A 19,617-nucleotide genomic window follows, 5' to 3' on the forward strand; every position below is an offset into this window, starting at 1 on the left:
GCCACATGAAAAGTAGAATCCCATTACAACATTTCATGTTCTTTGCCAACACTTTCTCTCAACCCTGGGATGATCTGTATTGTGTGATGCGGATGGACTGACATTAAAGGGAGAAGGGAAGATTGACTGTATTCCTGTGACCCTCACTCCTAGTCAGGAGATGTTTGTCCTTGGATGTCTCCTCCCCAACTTTGCCTGTGAGCTCTTGTCCTCTTGTAATCTTTTGCCCATGCCCCTGTGGGCACTGAGGGATCCAGACTTTATTATACAACTCATCTCCAAGGGATTGACTTGGATCCTTCCTCAGGTCCAACATAGGTAGATCAAACAAATCAGGGTTCATTTGGTTACAGTTGACGGAAAACCCAACTCAAAGTGGCTTAAGCAAGAAAAGGAATTTATTGAAAAGTTCAGGTGTAGAGTTCAGGTATGGCTGGATCCAGGGGCTTCAACACTATTGTCAAGAATCTGTCTCTCACAGTCTTTTGACCCTGCTTTCCTTTGTGTTGGCTTCACTCAGAGGCAGGCTCTTTCCACGTGGTGAGTTCTTGCATATTTGAGCGTTTATCCTTCCAAGGTCCAGTCCAGAGAAAAGAAAGCTCTTCACTCCGGGTTGTTCCAACCAAAGTCCTGGTTGATTTTCACTAGATCACATACCAACTCTAGAACCAGTCACTGCAGCCAGGCTAAGAGATGACCTGATTGGCCAGGACTGGGCTATAGCGTCTCCTGTGGAACTCAGAGTGTAGTTAGCTCCAGCTGGACCCTGTGAAGTAAGAGTGTGGGAGGGGTGGCTCTCCAGGGACAGTCATGCCTACTGAATGGCCACTATGCTAGAATTACAGGGACCTACACATCAGCCCCCTAGATCAAAGCTCGTTCAAGAGATCCCTCTATGGTTTTTAACACCAAGTATTTGATGAGTGAGGGACAAACCTATTTCAGTAGGACCTTAGGGAAAGAAAAATTCGTTCTGGCTAAGATAGGAAAGACTTCATGAAGAAGGTGACATTTGACTTGAACCCGCCAAATAAAAGGCTCATTGGATTTTAACAGTTGGGAATGCAGGAAGGGCATTTCAGATGGAGGGACTGATTAAAACAAAGGCGAAAGGGCAGAAAATGACAAGGTTTTTATCAGAAAGTTGTTGAGACAGATGCTGGAAAAGCTTGGATCCTGATGCAGGAGAACTTAAGTGACCAAACAAACTGAAGGTCATGAGTGACTGAAAGAAACAAGCCAGCAGACGCGGGATCCAGTTCCTTTGATGTTAGTGAAGGATATGAGAGTTTCACTGCCTAAAGTCACCTCCACAGATCAGGGACATTCTCAGTAGAAGTAGCACCCTAGGGACATTATCCTGGATGCAGTGGCTGTGATGGCTAGAATGCGGGGTGCATCCAGAGGACTAGGGTGCAGGAGCAGCCAACAGGCAACTGCAACAGCTCAGTCATCCCCTTGGGCCTTGGGGTCTTGATCATCCCTGGGTAGGTCATCTATCCCTCCTCATTTTTATAGGCTAAGGCCATTCTGCAAGGGTTCCTAGAGGACTCAGGCTACAGCATCCAGGATCTGAAGAGCTTCCACTTAGTAGGACTTGGTGCAACCCTGTGTGCTATGAACGTCACTGAAATCTCGCTTATAAGGATCTCGGAATTCAGGTAACCAAAATACTAGCGTGCGAAGTGGTAAATGATCGGTTAATTGATCCATGAGTTCCTTCAGCACAATGTTCCCTGCTTCCTGATGCTTTGCCACCTCTCTGGGCTGACATGCGGCTTAGCCGGATCCATTCTCAGTGCTGAGCCTACCTACCTTCTGCACATCTTTTTGGCCGGAGAGTCTCCCAGGCTCGCACTGTATCCCTCCCTCTTAACCAGAGTGGTGGCGGCCAGAATCGGAACCCTGCTCTGCAGCATCCATGTCTTGGCTGAGTTTAAGAGGAAGGCAGAAGCTGTGTTTGGGAATCCCGCTGAGTGGTCCAGCTCTGTCTTGCAGGAGCTCGGGACCATTGCAGGTAAGAGGCACCTTGAGCATGCCTTTCTCTCCCTTTCCAACCTTAAAACTGGGGACAAAAACAAAAAAATAAAAGAAACCTAGGCCATGTGTAGAACCTAGATTTCATGACTTGAAGTTGCAGAGCGTGGGGTCTGCAAATTTGCTTTTTAGACAAGCTCTCTTGGTGATTCCTGTACACACGAAAGTGGCTTAAAATGTGTTTTAATTGGCTCCTAAATAGATTTATACACAATCTGAAATTGTGTAAAGTGAAGCTCCTTCTGGGCACACATTTCCTTCTAGGAGACCAATCCGGGCTAATGTGACCCACATTTTTTTTCCTGGGTTGATTAAGGGACTTGCTTCCCCAGTGTGATTTCGGGGGCCTTTTGTAAGTAATGGCACTTGCCTAGACACGCGGATCTGTGCATTATGTAGAGCATTAATAAAACAAGCGGAGTTCCTAGGGCTTGAACTAAACCCTGTGATTCCTTTTTCTCCCCAGCTGGATTAACTAAGGAAGAGCTCCAAATGCTTGATGAGGACTTGATGCCGTATTTCCAGCCGTCAGCAATCCAGTGCCTTCCTGATGAGATATTCAGAGTAGGTACTCAGTTCCTCAAGGAGAGTAGGGGCTTGACCCCGTTTCCAATCGCACAGGGAAGCAGATGACAGGTCTTGGAGTCCAGCGGCTTGCAGCCAGGCCTCTGCCGAGAGGGCCTGAGGAGAACTAGACACCAACAGTGGATGGGGCACGAGATAATTTTAGGTGTTTTTTTTTCTTTAAAGTTTTTTTCTGAAAATTTTAATTTCTATTTTAATCATTTTTTTATGGTTGCTGTCTCTTCATCGCAAGTGGTACTGATTTTCTATTTATGATGTTATGATGGGTTCATATTTCCTTATCTAAAACCTTTGGGGACAGATATGTTTCAGCATTCAGAATTTTCCAGGTTTTAGAAAGATCAGTCTGTGCATCTACATTATGTAACTTAACACCCCCAGCAGCGTCTGGGGGAAGCACCCTGTAAGCAAACACATTAATATTTCTGTGAAGAAATCTGTGAGAAGTCAAACAAATTGGAATAAATAGAGACTATAAATGGCCCCACATCTGTTCAGGTCAGGTTTTGCTGGCAAATAAGTTTGTCTAAAACTTTGGAAAAAGCTTTCAGTTTTTAGACTTCTTTGGATTTCAGAATTGCTGGTGAGGGATTGTGGACCTGGATAACATTTCCTTTTAAAACAAATTTAAGCAAAAATAGTTTAGTTGATTTTTTAAAAAAGCATGAAGAAAACCACAACAGGACAGCTGATAAACTGCCAGGGAAAAAGTCGAGAGGGTGGAATTGGATCAACTGAAGTTAGGGAAGCAGGGTGTGCAGCGAGAGGTCCTGGCTTCCCGTCCACGTGCAAGATTAGGAGAGTGTTTGGTGGGGACAGTCTGCTCTGATGAGGAGTGACCTTGCTTTCTGGGTAACTTGGGAACACCTTCTGTCCACCACAACTGGGTAAGATACACAAACGAGGCTAGACAAACTCCCGTGATGCCATGTCATTGTTTGCTTTCAAGACAGATGGCCAACCTTGACCCCTTCAGCACCCAGGACAGTTCCCAGCACAGGGCGGGAGCAAGGGCTGTTTTGGGGAAATAAATAGTCCTTAAGGCTCTCAGGCTTCCCCTCTGGGGGCTCTGCATGGGATAGGCAGCTTGGTCCTGGATGCTGAACGCTTTCTCCTGGTCTTGTTTTGAGTGTACTTTGTGGGTGCTTCTTTATTCAAGTATTTGTTTATTCCAGAAATTCCTATTGCCCGCTTACATTGCAGTAGGCTCCAGCCTGGGTGGTGGGCTGTAGGCTCCAGCGTAGGTGCACCTGGGGATGCCCTGGTGACGGGGTACAACACAGTGCCTTCAGGAGCGTGGAAGGTGACAGAAAGGAGTGCAGTGGCCTGGGGAGGAACCGAGGTGAACTGGAGAGCCCTGTCTAAATGTGGAGGCTGCTTCTCATCTCTGGCACGTTATTGCAGTGTGACAATGTGGGCCAGTATTGCTGGATCTTTTTTGGGGGATGGGGGCTGGGGAAGAATCCAGGAGTCTCCATTTTCATGTGAAATCTCCTGATAATTAAATGTTGGCAACCATTTTGAAATGATCCGTTGAAACACAGTGCAGTAGGCCTAGAGATTTAACCTGGCTTGAGGGTCGCAAGTCAACAGCATTGGAAAAATAATTTTTATAATACAGACTCTGTGTTAACGGTAGATGTAAGATGTAAGCCAGAAGAGCACCTATGCTGTGTGTGTGCGTGTGTGTGTGTGTGTGTGTGTGTGTGTGTGTGGTGGAGGGAGGAGGTGATGCTGAATCTTGCAGGACAGGTTAGCTAGTGCAGAGGGAGGAAGAGCATTCCAGCAGAAGGAAGAGCATGGCAAAGGTGCTGCCCCCTGGGGGCTGCAAATATGGTTGCTCATTCTCCTGGAGTGAAGAGTGCCCGAGAGGGGCTGCTGGAGAGGTGGGCAGGACCCAGAGCTTGAAGGCCTCACTGCCGAGTTCAGGAGCTGGAACTGTGTCCTGGAGGGGGCTCAGGGAAGGCTTCTAAGCCGGGGAATGACATGATTCCAGGGAAGTGTCTGCCTAGACAGGAAGGGAGAAGAGGGTGAAGGGGAGAAGAGGAAGGGGTGAGGGAGCATAACCCTCTGTCTCCGAATTTTTGGGGCTCTTAGAAAATAAGCAGGGTGGCTCTGAGACCCCTGCCCCCCCATCTCATTCCAGACCCACTGGAGCTAGTCACCAAGTCCTCTAAGGTGGAAGCAACGTCAGAAAACAGCTTACTCAGGCTCCTCAAAGACACTGTGCACGGCAGATTTCCCACTTCCGGTGTCCGTGGCAGACATCACTAGTAGATCACTACACCTTTGCCCCTCTGCGCCCTAACAGGACTCACCCCTATGGTGTTCAGGCAGTCGCACTAAACGATCAGAATCTGCATGGGAGATGAATTCTCTGTGCCAACCCACATCTAGACCAAAAGCCCAGAGAGGCTAGGTAACTTGCCCAAGGTCACACAGCTAGTATGTGGCAAAGCTGGGGCTCAGATTCAGGCCTCTGGCCTTTAGGCCTGTGTTTTCTCCTCCACACTGGTGTTTCTCAGGTGGGGGCCTTGAGGGATTGGGGAGGTAGCTTGTATTGCATTAAACATTAAGTCACACAGTGAGAACATCATGACTCTCTTTCAACTCTCCTTTAATACTGATTACTTCAAGGAGGAAGTCTCAATTTGGAGCTAAAATGTCTTTAACATTTCTATAACACTTTTAAAATGCCCTCTTTTTTTTAAAAAAAGGGCCTCAAATTCAGATGTTGGCCAACAAATCTAGCTAGAATTCAATAATGTTGCTTTATTTCTTTTGGCTTATTTTTCATGATTACTGATGGCAAGTCATTTAAGTTTTCCATTTTTGGAAATTTCCATTAGAAATTTTCCATTTTAAAAATAATTTTAGTGTGAAAGAGTGATCTGATTTTAAGGAGAAATCCTAAAGAGCAGGAATGGTACACGGCTATAGCAAAGTTGTGCGGGCCCTGGGCGGATGACTGAGGCCTGGGGAACCCGCGGAGGTCGGCCCTGAGGGCGCTGCTCCCTCGCCCTGCAGGCGCTGTCCGCGGAGCAGATCGCCTCCTTGGGCCCCGAGAACGCCGCGGCCGTGACCCCGGCTCAGCGCGGGCAGCTCAGCGCGCCGCAGCTGCAGAGCCTCCAGCGGGCGCTAGATGGCGCCAAGACTCGCTCCTGGCTGGACGAGCCCCTGAGCGCCAGCCCCACCCGCATCCTCGCCTCCCGTTCTCCCCAAGGTGAGCAGGACAGCCCCCAGCCAATCCTCCACCCCTGTCCCCTTCTCCGTCCCTTGGTCTGCCTTGCTGGGGCTGGGGCGGGAAGCCTCCTAAGATTCAGGATGGGGTCGCTGACAGTCATTGGAGATTCTGCACTCAGAGAAAAAGCCAGTCTCTGCAAGCTATGTGTAAATGATTCTCAACTCCAGCTGCACTTTGAAGTCACCCGCAGTCACCCGGGGGAGTTTTTTTTCCCTCTGAGGAAGACTTGCCCTGAGCTAACATCCGTTGCCAATCTTCCTCCTTTTTTGCTTAAGGAAGATTTGCCCTGAGCTAACATCTGTGCCACTCTTGCTCTGTTTTGTATATGGGTTCCCACCACAGCGTGGCTGACAAGTGGTGTAGGACTGCGCCCAGGATCTGAACCTGCGAACCTGGGCCCCTGAAATTAACCACTATACTACAGGGCCCATCTCCCAGCCCCCTGCCCCAAGCTTTTAAAAGCTCCAGTTCCGCGGACCCCACCCAGAAGCCATTGAATCAGAATCTCAGGACTGAAATCCTTTCAGTGGTTCCTTTCCATGCTCCCTCCTTCTCACTGTCCAGTATTAATTAATAAATCCAACCTATATATAGCGGGCACCTATGTTGTGGGAATATGGAGGCGAGCAAGGCAGGTAAGGCTCTCTTGTCAACGAACAAGAGGATTTCACATCTGATAAGACCAGGGAAGGAAGGAAGCAGAGGGGGGTGATGCTGCCTGAGCTAAGACAGGGCAGTAGGGGGGGTGACTTTCCCTCCCTTTCTTCCTTCTTGCCTTTCTTCCTCCTCCTTCCCCCAGCTCCCACTTTTGCGTGACTCCTTCCGTCTTTAGTGAGCACCATCTTAGGACTAAGCATGGTGCTAGGCTCTGGGGAGACAGCTGTGAACAAGCCAGTTGTGTCCTCTGTCCTACCTCCGTGGAGTGTGGGAGTGAGGGAAGACACAAGTACCCAGGCGACCACGAGGCAGCACGGTGGCTGCTGTGAGAGAAATGTGCTGCCTTTCTCTTGTGGTAATTTCCCTTGGAGACACTTCCATATCTGCACACAGGAGCCGTGTAATTGGTGGTTTTCTGGCTACGCCATAACCATATTTAACCAGATCTCTACAGACAGACAATTTAGTCGTTCCTATTTTTCTACCGTTACAAACAATGCTGTAGTGAATAACATTGCATACTTTGCATCTGTGCAAGTATGTCTGCAGGATAAAGTCTTCAAAATGGGATTACTGGGGCAGGGGGTGTGTGAGTTTGTAGTTTTGATGGAAATTGCCAAATCCCCCGCAGAGGGGCAGTATCAGTTTTCCTTTGAAACAGCAGCATCAGAAAGTGAGGAGGGCACTTTAAGAAGATGTCCCTGTGTGTCCTCAGCCACGCAGGATCCTAGATGCCTTCTCCTTCCACTCACCCCCCAGGCCTGAGTGGGGGCTGACCTTGGCTGGACTCTTCCTGTGGGCCAGTTTCTTAATCTCTTGTTTCCTAACCTTTCTTCATTGTCCGAATCCCCCCGGGACTGATGCTTAAAATAAAGATTCCTGGGGCCATCCCGGTGGCACAGCAGTTAAGTTCGCGTGCTCTGCTTCCGTGGCCCAGGGTTTGCAGGTTCGGATCCCAGGTGCAGACCTATGCACGGCTTTATATGTGGTGTCTCACATATAAAGTAGAGGAAGATAGGTACAGATTCTGGCTCAGGGCCAATCTTCCTCAGCAAAAGGAGAAGGATTGGTGGTGGATGTTAGCTCAGGGCTAATCTTCCTCACACACACACAAAATACAGACTCCTGGGCCTTGTCCCGGACTTGCTGAAGCAGAAACTCCTGCGGAGGATCCCAGAGTTTGCATTTTTTTTTTTTTTTTTTTTTGAGGATGATTAGCCCTGAGCTAACTGCTGCCACTCTTCCTCTTTTTGCTGAGGAAGACTGGCCCTGAGCTAACATCCATGCCATTTTCCTCTACTTTATATTTGGGATGCTTACCACAGCATGGCTTGCCAAGCGGCACCATGTCGGCACCCGGGAGCCTAACCAGCGAACCCTAGGCTGCCAAAGCAGAACATGTGCACTTAACAGCTGCGCCACCGGCCGGCCCCTAGAGTTCGTATTTTTAACAATCTCTCCAGGTGACTCTCATGCTGAAGTCAACTCTGGAAGTGGCTGATTCACACAATCTCATTTAATTCTCACTCCTCCTTTGGGGTCATTATTCCCATTTAAGAGATGAGCAAACCAAGGTACAGTGAGATCAAGTGAGTGGTTCCAGGGGGAGCCTGGGGCACTGGGTGCGATGCGGCTCCCTCCGTGGGCTGCTCCCCTCACCCATGGTCTTGCCTTGTTTCCTTGCAGGAGCTTCTGTGGCCCGGGGGCTTTGGCTTGGCTGCCCCCTGCTGCTTCTGACGCCCAAGGTCCTGTGGTGAGCGCGGGCACACATGGCCCTTCAGCGCCGAAGCAGCTGGCCAAGGTGCGTGGAGACAGAGGCACTTCAGTCTGTGGGGGACCCCTGCCCAGACCTGGAACCTCAACGAGGACAGAGAGACCCCGGGACCTTGAGATTGAAAAAGCACCAAAAGGAATAATTATTAAAAATGACCTTGCAAATTCTTAAGCTGCCTTGCGTCCTCAGCAGGCAGCCATTCTCTGCCCCATTTCAGCCTTTTGTCTTCCAGCTGGGAGACAGAGAAGCTGTGGGGAGGGGAGGGTGTTTCTGTCATCAGCATGAGGACCTTAGGTACAAGGAACTGCCCTCCTTCTGGAGAGGGAGCCGTGGGTGCAGGCGGAGGCACGTTGCAGCCGGGCCTGGTCTGCTTTCCACTCTGACTTCATTTCCCTTCCTCGGAGCTATAGGCCACATTGGATTTCTCCTTCTTAGGTACTTAGCAGGGCTGAAATAAATGGCTCCCTCAACAGAAGCCAATATTCCTGCCTGATTGCTGGGGCTAATTGATGTTTCGGTGGGCATCGCATTGCTTGGAAATTAAAACATTTAACATGGCTCAACGTTAAATCAATTTTTAAATACATTTTCCAGATGCTTCCATTTCCTTGGGAGTCGGCCGAATGGATGGCCACGGAGTCATCAGTTAAGCTTACAGAATACTCCTTTTTTCGTGGCGGTGGTGGCTCTTCTTGTTTTAAGTTGCTCTGGGCTTTGGGGATGGGTTGCAGTAAAAGAAACTGCATGGTACAGGTTAGTCACCCATGTGATTATGGCACAGCGGAGCCAACTCAGCCCACAGGCTGGGAAGGAGTGACTTCTGGAGATTCACAGGATGCCCTTGCCCTTTGGCTCAGGAAGGGGACAGCAGCGGTGCTTTGCCACCTTGTGGGTGTTATACCTCCTCAAAGACAGCAAAGTTGTTTTGCGTGGCATCCCTTAAGTGGCAAGTGAGGTATCTTGGACACTTCTGTTCTGCCACCAGCACGTCCCATGTTTTCTTCCTGGTCACACCTCCACAGTGGACCTCTCATCTGGAGATGAGAGGAAAGGCCTGCCTGAGTTTCCAGACATCTCTGGTGCTTCCTAAGAGGTGACGGGTCTACAACAGCAGCGTGGGTAGGTGTGGTAGAGACTAGCGTATTTTCAGATGTCACCTGCAGTTATCATAGAAAATTACAAGACCGCCCCGTGGAAGGTGTGGCCCTGCAGGTGTTATTTAGGGTCTGATTTGGTTTTCTTTCATCCTGGCAGGGAGGGGAGGTGGCAGCTAATGTTGCTTCTCAAGTGTGGACCATTTATCTTATTACAAAACACCAGCCCCCAGTTCAGGGGGGCCGGCCCCACGGCTTGGAGACGGATGCTGGATGAGAAGGGGTCTGCACAGAAGCCCATCAGAAAGGCTTTGGACTCACTCAGGGTTCCCGCTTTCTTCCAGCCTTGGATTATCCTGAGCAACAACAACAACCACTTTTCTTTGAGTCAGACTTCACGCTGCCAACATCATGTAGCTTTGGGGTCTCGCCTTGCCTTCTGATCCTTTATTTTTGATTTAATTCCTGGATCATTCCTCCTTTCTGGGATGACAATAATGGGTCCTGTTCCGGAAGTCAGCTCTGCATCAGGCACTGCTCTCAGGGCTCTACCTGTGTCATTAGCTCACGTCATTGTCATCACAACCCTGCCAGATGGATGTCGTTATGACTCCCATGTTCCAGGTGAGGGCACTGAGCCCAACAGAGGTTAGTTAAGGAACTCTTGTGTGAGGCCTATCAGGTAGAAAGGATTTGCATCCTGACCTTTTATCCCACACTGGGCTGCCTCCTGGATGGGTATCCTTTGACTTCTCCGATAAGTTAGATCAGAGAGAGATTCTGTAAATCCCTGCACCTCCCCCTCTGGCGGGAGGCCAGCTTGCCTCCCAGCACATATAATTGGTGATTGCCTCAGGCAGGAAGACAAATCTAGCTTATGCCCTGCAGGACCCCTGGAGTCTCGGGTTGAATGCTCTGCACGCAGGAAAGCAGCGGGTCACACTGGTAGGTGCTGTTTCCATTCACCTTTCACTGTCAGCCTTGCCATTGGATTGCCCGCCTCCACCTTCTACAACTCCCCCAGCTGGAGGCAGGAATCACAGTCACTGCATGTGGGTCACAGCGTGCTGGCCGTGGTTCTGATCGGTCAGGACCTGTGCCATACTACTTACTAAATATTTTGAATATCGCCCCAGCTAGATCCTTCTGCAGAAGCCCCACCTCCAGGCCCACTCCAGACACGGGGCTTGATGGGGGCCGAAAGTCTTCCTGCAACTTCTATCTACCATCAGTGGGACTTAGAATTAAGTTGTTCTCTCTGGGCTGGTACCCAAGGGTGCAGCCACAGCTGCGGGGATGGGCTGTGGTGCTGAGGAGAGGTGGCTGTGTCTTGAGGAGGTGTGTGTGTTTACCTAGCTTTACTGAAGAAATGCTGTCATGGAAGAGAGTGACAACGCAGTAGACAACTTAATATTCAATATTACGTGTTTCTTAGTCCTTAAAAGTTCTTGCCCATCCTTGCCTCCTGAGGACCTTTAAAAACATCTATATTGCTCCCCTATAACACATATATGTAGTAACAAGCTAAGCACTGCAGAATGGCTAGGCCACACAGTGGCTAAGTGGGACTTCTACAAAATATGTATTTTGAAGTGAGTATATAAATCCCTCTGTAAATCCATCCAGACATCCACTGAGTCCTCGGACTCAGCCACCACGGGAGCATCATTTTACCCTCTCTGCCTTCACTGCCCCAGTGACTGACCGTTTCAGAAAGGGACCCGGGCTTGTCAGATCCTTGGAGAGATCTGCAGCTCACGCTCGGGCAGGTGGAGGCCTTGTTTGCCTTCCTCTCCATCTTGGCCTTTTATGAGCCAGACTAGATACACGCTCATGAAATCTGGAGGGAGGGGCTGTCATTTCACAGGAGCACTCTGGCCCTGAGGAACTTCCTCCAGTCTCTGAAACCTTCTGGAACGTTCCTGTGTGGAGTAGGCTAGACAATTGTTCCCGAGCCCTTAGATTAGCCCCTTTATTAGGATTACACTTCTAAGCCTTTCACTATGTGCCTTTGTGGTACGTTTGTTATTTGTAGTGACTTAGCATCAGTTCCTCCTTCCCAGCAATACTGTGAATTTCCTTTGGGGATATAGCCCTCTGGGGCTCTCACTCATGTGGATTAGGTGGGATTAATCCCACCTTCAGCTCCAGCCTGGGCTCTCAGTCACTTAAACCAATCAGTGTATCCCACTCCCCAGGCCATGGTGATTGATTCAGGCATGGGCCAATGAGAGCCAGGCCCTGGATTTTTATTCAACTGTTGGCATAGAGAACGAGAGGCCTCCCTCTTTCCTTCTGGATGGGAACTGGCAGCCATCTTGAAATCATGAGAAGAGAAGCTGTTCCAAGGAGTGGAATTAAGAAGTGAATGAAGAATGGAGTTAAGAAATAGTGTGAGAAAAACTGGGTTCTGGTAAAAGCTTTTGGAGCCTGAATCAAACCATACCTGCAGATCTGGCCCTGGACCATTCGGTTACATGAACAAATTTGGGTTGAATTTTCTGATACACCTGTTTTGGATGACTTCACTTACCTGCTTATTTTTAATTTCGGGGTGTCTGTAGATTGTTTTTTATTGTGGGTGTAACTGATCACAAAGTGCCATTTTCTCCATAACCAGAATAAACAGGGGAGGGGCATCTCGGCTTCACAGGGCTCCCATCAGTGCAAGCTTTACCCTGAATTTGGCCCAGATGCATCTCAGTGTTTGCTGGGTTACAGGGACCCTGTTTTTGAAAACTGTCTTTATACACAGATGATGAAATAGCAAAATAGTGTTCAAGGGTTTTGCCTTGACCCCTAGACTTGTTCTGGAGATGACTTTCATCACAGGTAGGAGATTTGCTCCTCCCACCCTCCAGGGGCCTTCCTTGTTGGGAATTTGGCCTCAGGGGGCTGAATCATACCTGACTTACTCCAGATAGCCAAGTATGGATGCTGATCTGCTTGTCCAACTGGGTTGATGCTTCCTGTCCCCAAGGGCAGCCAATATCATCTCTTGCTTTTCTTCCTCCTGATTTAGCATCATACAGGGCAAGAATTCTGGGGTGCAGGGGAGGGCCCTTTAGTTCTCCTGTAGAATCTGGGTTTGCTTGCGCAGCAACCTGTTGTAATCAAGTCTGACATTCTAAGCAGCATCCAGCAGCGCCTTGTCATACAGCTTCTTGTAAAGACCTCCCTGGTCTTCATACAGATGCAGGGGGCTTTTCTCCCTGTTGGTGTATAGTCTGTGTCTGTCCCCATTATCAGACAGCCACATTGGTCTTATCAAGTACTTGGCTACAGAAATGAAAGAATGGAAGCTTGGAGACGATAATGCAGCAATACCCGCCCCCCAGTACTGATGCCTGTAAACATGCTGTAAGGTTCTTCACTCCCTACCACCTCCCAAGGCCTGGCACTCTTGCAGCATCCTGGTGGGCTGCTCAAAAACCTTACCTCCAGGGGCCAGCCCGGTGGTGCAGCGGTCAAGTGTGCACGTTCCGCTTTTCGGCGGCCGGGGACTCGCTGGCCCGGATCCCAGGTGTGGACATGGCACCGCTTGGCACACCATGCTGTGATAGGCGTCCCACATAGAAAGGGGAGGAGGATGGGCACAGGTGTGAGCTCAGGGCCAGTCTTCCTCAGCAAAAAGAGGCGAATTGGCAGCAGTTCGCTCAGGGCTAATCTTCCTCAAAAGAAAAAAAGAAGGAAAAGAAAAAAACAAACAAAGAAACCAAAACCTTCCCTCCAGGGCCGGGCACTGCACTTCCAAATAACGCCTCTAGTTTTGGGTCATCATAGCGTCTTCCAGTGGCTCCAGGTGGGCTTAGTTCAGGCTCTGGGATCCTCTCTGGGGGCCGCAGCCGGGTCGAGCTGAGGGTGGGCTCTTTAATCCTCCCAAGCGGACTGCCAGACGTGCATACCTTTTCCCTTCCAGAGGAGACCTGTATTTTAAAAATGATTTCGTGTTCTCCATGCTGGGTGGAATACCGGCTTCCGAGGCCTGCGCTGTCCTCTCATTCCCAGGAGAATGTCAGTGGCTTCTGAACTTTTTAAAGGCTCAGATCAAGCTGCCTGGCTTTTGGTTTATGTTTGGGTGCTTTCCGCTTGTGCCTGCAGATCCACTCTCCGCTTCTCTCCTCTCCACGGTGCCCTGCAGCCCGATGAGGCTCCTTGGCCTCTGATTTCCAGCTGTGATTGGCCGAAGGGGCCCCCAGGAGATTGGCGGGCCCCGGCTCCCTTCCTGGCAGCCTGAGGTGGGGCAGTGGCTGTGTTCCTCCTTGAAGGCCACATTTCCTGTTGGGTGGCTCTTTCTTACAGTTACAGCTCTCTCTGGGTTCCAGAAGCCTCTCTCTCCCCTTCCCTTTCAGACCTGGGTGGCAAGGGCTCCCCACTGTTGACAGTTCCAGGGTACTTCACCCGCTTGTTTTCTCTTAGGCCTGCCCACACCTCTGTGATAATCTCTTCCTTAAACAGTCCTCAATTACCCCATTTGAGGATGCCATCCATTTCCTGATGGGTCCATTCATCAGTGGACCATGCAATATCAAGAACACACCCTCCAAAGTTGACAGGAAGAATCCCAGAGAAGTTTCTCCAAGTCTCTCTGATTCGAGGTGGTCATCCACTTCCAGTGTGGCCTGACTCATGTCAATCAATGCTGCCCTATTTTCCCTGATCAAGTTTGTTATTGATGTCAGGAGAATGCATACTTCTTACTTCTGGCTCAGGAATAGCTCGCTGGGCGCTGCACCTGGAGTTAAAGACCATGGATACAACTCTGAAATTCATCTGGGTGTCAGCTGAGTCTGTCCAGCCTGTGAGGAACCCCCAATTCCACGGCCAGGGGAAACCGAGCCTCGTCTTGATTCTGTGAGTTCCTGGCGAATGGCTGCCTCTGGGGTCCTCCTAACTATATGCTGTTTATGCAACTCATTGCCCCAGGGTGTGACTCTTCTCAAATAATTCATTCCCACCACAGCAGTAGTGGGTGATTGTGGAGGGCAGCTTCCCAGATGGCTTCCAATGATCCCTGCCTCCTGGTCTTCACACCCCTGTGTAACCCTTTCTCCTGAGTGTGGGCTGGGACCTCTGACTTGTTTTTAATCAGTAGAAGACAGAGGAAGTGGTGGGATGTCACCCTGAGATAAAGTTACAAAAGACTGGGACTTCCTTCTTGCTGGCAGACACTCTCTCTTGCCCTCTCTCCTGCTCGCTCTGATAAATCAAGCTGCCGTGTTGCAAACTGCCTTATGGAGAGAGCCACATAGCCGGGATCTGAGGGCAGCCTCTGTCAACAGCTCATGAGGAACTGAATCCTGCCGGCAACCACGCAAGTGAGTTTGGAAGCGGATCCTTCCCCAGTCTAGCCTTGAGACACAACCTGGCTGACACCTTGATGGCAAGCTGTGAGAGACCCTCACGCAGAGGTCATGGCAATTCATGCTCAAATTCCTAACCCACAGAAACTGTGAGATAAGAAATGTATGTTGTTTTAAGCCCCTAAGTTTCAGGGTAATTTGTTATGTAGCCCTAGATAGCTAATGCAGCAGTCTAGACGTTGCTGATGAGTCCAATGGGGGGACCAAAATGGGATTTGCATTGCACATCTCACAACGAATAACGAACTAAGCAGCAACCCAGCAGGCGTTTCTGTGCGTCCTCAGCTCTCAACGCTGAGGGATCCTCTCTCTTGCTCTTGCTCTCTTTTGACAGCACTCTTCAGTTTTGCAATGCCCAGCTTCATTGTCTATTATCTTCCTCTGGGTTTTCAATTCTTTCTCTGTCCACTTTGCAGAGAAGTTTTGCTCTTTCTGACTTCTACTCCCAAAATTGCCGACAAACTTCTCCAGGTGTCCAGCGTAACAAAGTCCTCTCTGCTCACACAGCCCACCTTTCTTAGGGAGCATTGCAGGTTATAGATATATGAATATCTCTTACATAAGTCTCTCAGCTTCTTCTTACATAGATTGCTATTCAACTCTTAAAGCTATTCGAAAATGCGTGCAAACAAAATTCTAATCTAACAAAGAAAGTGTCCTTATGACATTGTTTGAGATCAAGTTATCATGTCACATGTGAGGGGGAAGTACATTCCACTGGAGAAAAGCTTTTTAAACCCTATACTTTTTGACATTTCAGCTAGTATTTTAGACAAGAAGTCTGCTACAGAGATGTAGTTAGCAACATTGTTGGAAAAATATGGGCTAGAAAAGAATTGAAGAGTACATATCGATTGAACTTGATGAAATAATTCTAGAGGCTGAAGCTGAGAAATCTTTACAGGGAAACTGGAGAGACACTATAAGATTCCTGTTTTGCTGATTTCGATTTGGTCTGTGCAGGCAAACTCTGGGAGAGCTAAGACTTTGTTAAATACCTCACACATACCCAGCAAAAAATGTCAATGTAAGTGTTTACATCAGGGTTTTAAACAAGGGATCCACGAAGTCGGCAAAAACGCAGTGAAGTAATTATAGTAATGGTTAAAAAAGGAAAGGCAGGGAACACTTCAGGAGCAGGTGATATAAAAGTACACCAGAATGTGGCCATTTCTGACTTCTCCACCAAAGTGTGAGCCACCGACAGCTCTCGCTGGATCCCTGCAAGAACTTTCTAGCTGTTCTCCCTGTCTTCGACTTACCCCTTTAGCGTCTATTTTCAATGCAAGAACCCGAATGATCCTCAGATAAAGTAAGAGCTCTATTCATAACAGTCAAAAGGTGGAAACAACCCAAATGTCCATCAACTGATGAATGGGATAAACAAAATGTGGTCTATCCAGATGACGGAATGAGGCCCAGATACGTGCTGTAACATGGAGACACCTTGAAAATTTTAAGTGAAAGAAGTCAGTCGCAGAAGTTCACCTGTTACATGATTCCATTTATCGGAAAGTCTACAATCCACAGAGATGGAAAGCAGATTAGTGACCGCTAGGATCTGGGAGGAGGGCAGTGTGGGAGTGACTGCTAATGGGCACAGGGTTTCTTTTTGGAGTGGTGGAAATGTTCCAAAGTTGAGTATACAGATGGTTGCAGAAGTCTGTGAATATACTAAAAAACCATTGACTTGTGTACTTTAAATGGGTAAATTGTATGGTGTACGAATTATATCGCAATTACACCTATGAAAAAAAAATAGGAAAAACTTAAATTCTGGAGAGTCGCTGGGTTTGCAGTCCCTATGCAGTCCAGAGTAAGAATAAATTCAGTTTGGTGACTGCACATTGAAAAGCAAACAATTCTCAACACCCACTAACACATCATAGCCTTTCCAAAGATAGAAATGGTGAGAGATCAAAGAAGTGTGTTGTTTCAAGGACGAAGGAAAAAAAAAGTCAGATCATGACATTGCTCTGCTCAAAACCTTCCAGCGGTGTTCCATGTTAGAGTCAAAACTAATGTTCTTCAAATTGCCTGCGAGGCTCAGCACTGTCTCCACGCCTACTTGTCTGGGCTTCCCGCTCCTTCCTCCTGCCACACCGGCTTCCTCCCAGTGTACCCAGGACCCCAGACCTGCTGCTGCCCTCTTCCTGCCTGCAAGGCGCTTACACCACATTCCCTGAGGCTTACTCCCTTGCCCCATTTAGGGTTTTGCTCAAATGACACCTCTTGGTCACCTCCCAGACCACCCCATATAAAAGCACATTCCTGACATTTCAGTGTTTCTTCCCTGCTTCATTTGCCTCTGTGGCACATCTGACGTGTTACATGGTTTACTTCTGTTTTGGTTTATTGCCTGTCTCCCATCCCTATGCCGGAATGTAAGCTCTGTGAGGCAGGGATCTTTGTCTGTCTGTTTACTGCTGTATCCTCAGTGCCTAGAACAGAGTCTGGCACATGGCAAGTGCTCAATAAGCATTTGTTAAGTGAGTGAATGAATGAAAAGCTACCACGTGTTCAAGAGCTCATTGTATGATCATGGGAGAATAGTAACTACTAAGGAGATACCAACATCCTACAAATAGTGTAGAAAAATGCCACGCAAGCTGCCAAATTGATTAAAGTGTTCTTTTTAAATTGCAGACTCTTGAGGGTAATTTATACAAATAAGGGCGAAACATCCCCTTATTTGTACATTTTTCCTCTTATTTTTCACTCTACCTCTCAGACGATTGCCTGCAGAATCATTAAACATCATTTACTAAGTGAATCTTCACTGCTTTTCTCAGGAATAGGATAAACAGAGTTGCCCATGTGGGAAGCAGCTCAATTCCAAGTCAGCACCTGTAAGTAAGAGTGGCCGTCCTAAGGACCTCAACAGACATTTCTCCAGAGAAGACACAAATGACCACTAGGTACACAAAAAGGTGCTAATCATCAGAGAAATGCAAATCAAAACCCCTATGAGCTATCACTTCACAACTGTTGGAATGGCTATTATTCAAAAGACGAAGATAACAAGCGTTGGCAAGAATGTGAAGGAAAGGGAACCCTTGTGTACTGCTGGTGGGAATGCAAATTGGTGCAGCCACAATGGAAAATAGCATGGAGGTTTCTCAAGAAAGTAAAAATAGAACTACCATATGATCGGCAATCCCACTTCTGGGTGTATCGCCAAAGGAAATGAAGTCACTATCTTACAGAGGTATCTGCACCCCATGTCTGTTGCAGCATTATTTACAGTTACCAAGACATGGAAACAACCTGAGCGTCTGTTGATGAATAATGGATAAAGAAAATGTGGTATACACAAACAATGGGGTGCTATTCAACTTTAAAAAGAAGGAAAACCTATCAATTGGGATGATGTGGATGAAACTGGAGCACATTATGCTTAGTGAAATCAGCCAGACACAGAAAGACAAATGTTGTATGATCACTCATATGTGGAATGTGAAAAAGTCGAACCTATAGAACCAGAGAGCAGAATAGTGCTTGTCAGGGGCGGGGGCTGAGGGAAATGGGGAGATGTTGGTCAAACGGTATAAACTTTCCATTATGCGAGATAAATAAGTCTGGGAGAGCCCAGGCACAGCATGATGACACTAGTTAACAATATTGTATAGGTTATTTGAAACTTGCTCGGAGAGTAGATCTGAAGTGTCCTCAACAAAAAAAAAGTAACTATATGAGAAGATGGATGTGTTGATTAGCTTGATTGTGGTGACCATTTCATAAGGTATGTGTATATCAAAACATCCTGTGGCACACCTTACATATATACAATGTTAATTTGTCACTTACACCCCGATAAAGCTGGAAAAAATTTTATGTAAAAAGAAGAAAAAAACCCAAAAAAGAGTGACTGCTCAGCCGATAGACGGGGGCTTCTATTTGCAGCACTGCTACACTTCCCTGTTGACAGCATCTTGGTGCATATGGCATGTGTCTCCTGATCACAGAGACCTCTCATAAAACTCCAGAGTGAGATAATCCACCTCTTTGAGATTCTCCAGCAGCCCCCCATGTGCCACGTGTCCTATGTTTTAAAATCAAACCCAGCGCAAAGGTACCCTTCAACTTTGGTGACAATCCGCCCAGCCATTTTCTTGTGGTCCTGTAAGAAACTTAATTTTAAGTTCACCGATACCGAGGTTCCCTAGTGTTCATGTGGGCACCAGACTGTCTCGAGTGTTTGTCTGTAATGCAACATTTTCTTCAGCTCTGAAATTGTATTATGCATTTTACAAAACAATCTGTGTATGTCAAGGGTTGAGTATTCTGGGAAACGTCAGTACTTTAATTCTAGTTAAATAAGAATCAGAGAGAATGGATCTTGTACTTGCAATATGTGGGATTGGAAATCCAAAGTTTACAATAAGGAAGAAGGCTGAGAGACAACAGGAGGGAAGGCCTGGATCCGAGGAGGGCCGCAGACAAGAGCCCCGTTCTACCTACTAGCGGTGTGTGGATCACTTTAGGGAGGCAGGCTACGGGCGGTGATGCTCAGAGCCACAGCTGGCACCTACAGTTCCTCAGGTGAAGTCCAAAGAGGTACCACACCTGCACAGGTGAATTTTAGAAAGTGCCTGCTTTGGGTAGGGCAGGCGACTTACCAAAAAGCATCCCTTCCTCTAGGCTGAAGCCCTTTGGACCAGGTCAGATGGCTTAATTAGTGATCAGAACATGGACTGGATTTCCATCCCCACTCATCACCTTGGCCAGGTGCCCTTGTGCAGTGCGCACACAGCCCAACTGTACTTGAAGGACCAGAGGGTACCTGCTATTCTTCCTCATTACAAAGCTCAGCAACTCAGACAGCCAAGAGAAGCATTTTAAAATTTAAATGGAGTTAAGATA

At 48.0% G+C, this 19,617-nt stretch overlaps 1 protein-coding gene across 1 annotated transcript in view; it reads left to right on the forward strand.

The window, feature by feature from the left end:
* The window catches only part of OTOA (otoancorin), a 60,957-nt gene extending 52,102 nt beyond the window's left edge, over window positions 1-8,855 (forward strand). The window contains exons 24-28 of the mRNA XM_046667574.1: window positions 1,519-1,661; window positions 1,881-2,017; window positions 2,504-2,601; window positions 5,650-5,845; window positions 8,210-8,855. Coding sequence (XP_046523530.1) covers window positions 1,519-1,661; window positions 1,881-2,017; window positions 2,504-2,601; window positions 5,650-5,845; window positions 8,210-8,280 — 645 coding nt within the window. The 3' untranslated portion in view covers window positions 8,281-8,855. The remainder of the gene's footprint in view (window positions 1-1,518; window positions 1,662-1,880; window positions 2,018-2,503; window positions 2,602-5,649; window positions 5,846-8,209) is intronic.
* Window positions 8,856-19,617: the final 10,762 nt, after the last annotated feature.

This window comes from Equus quagga, chromosome 7, assembly GCF_021613505.1.
Source record: "Equus quagga isolate Etosha38 chromosome 7, UCLA_HA_Equagga_1.0, whole genome shotgun sequence".
NCBI classification, from domain to species: domain Eukaryota; kingdom Metazoa; phylum Chordata; class Mammalia; order Perissodactyla; family Equidae; genus Equus; species Equus quagga.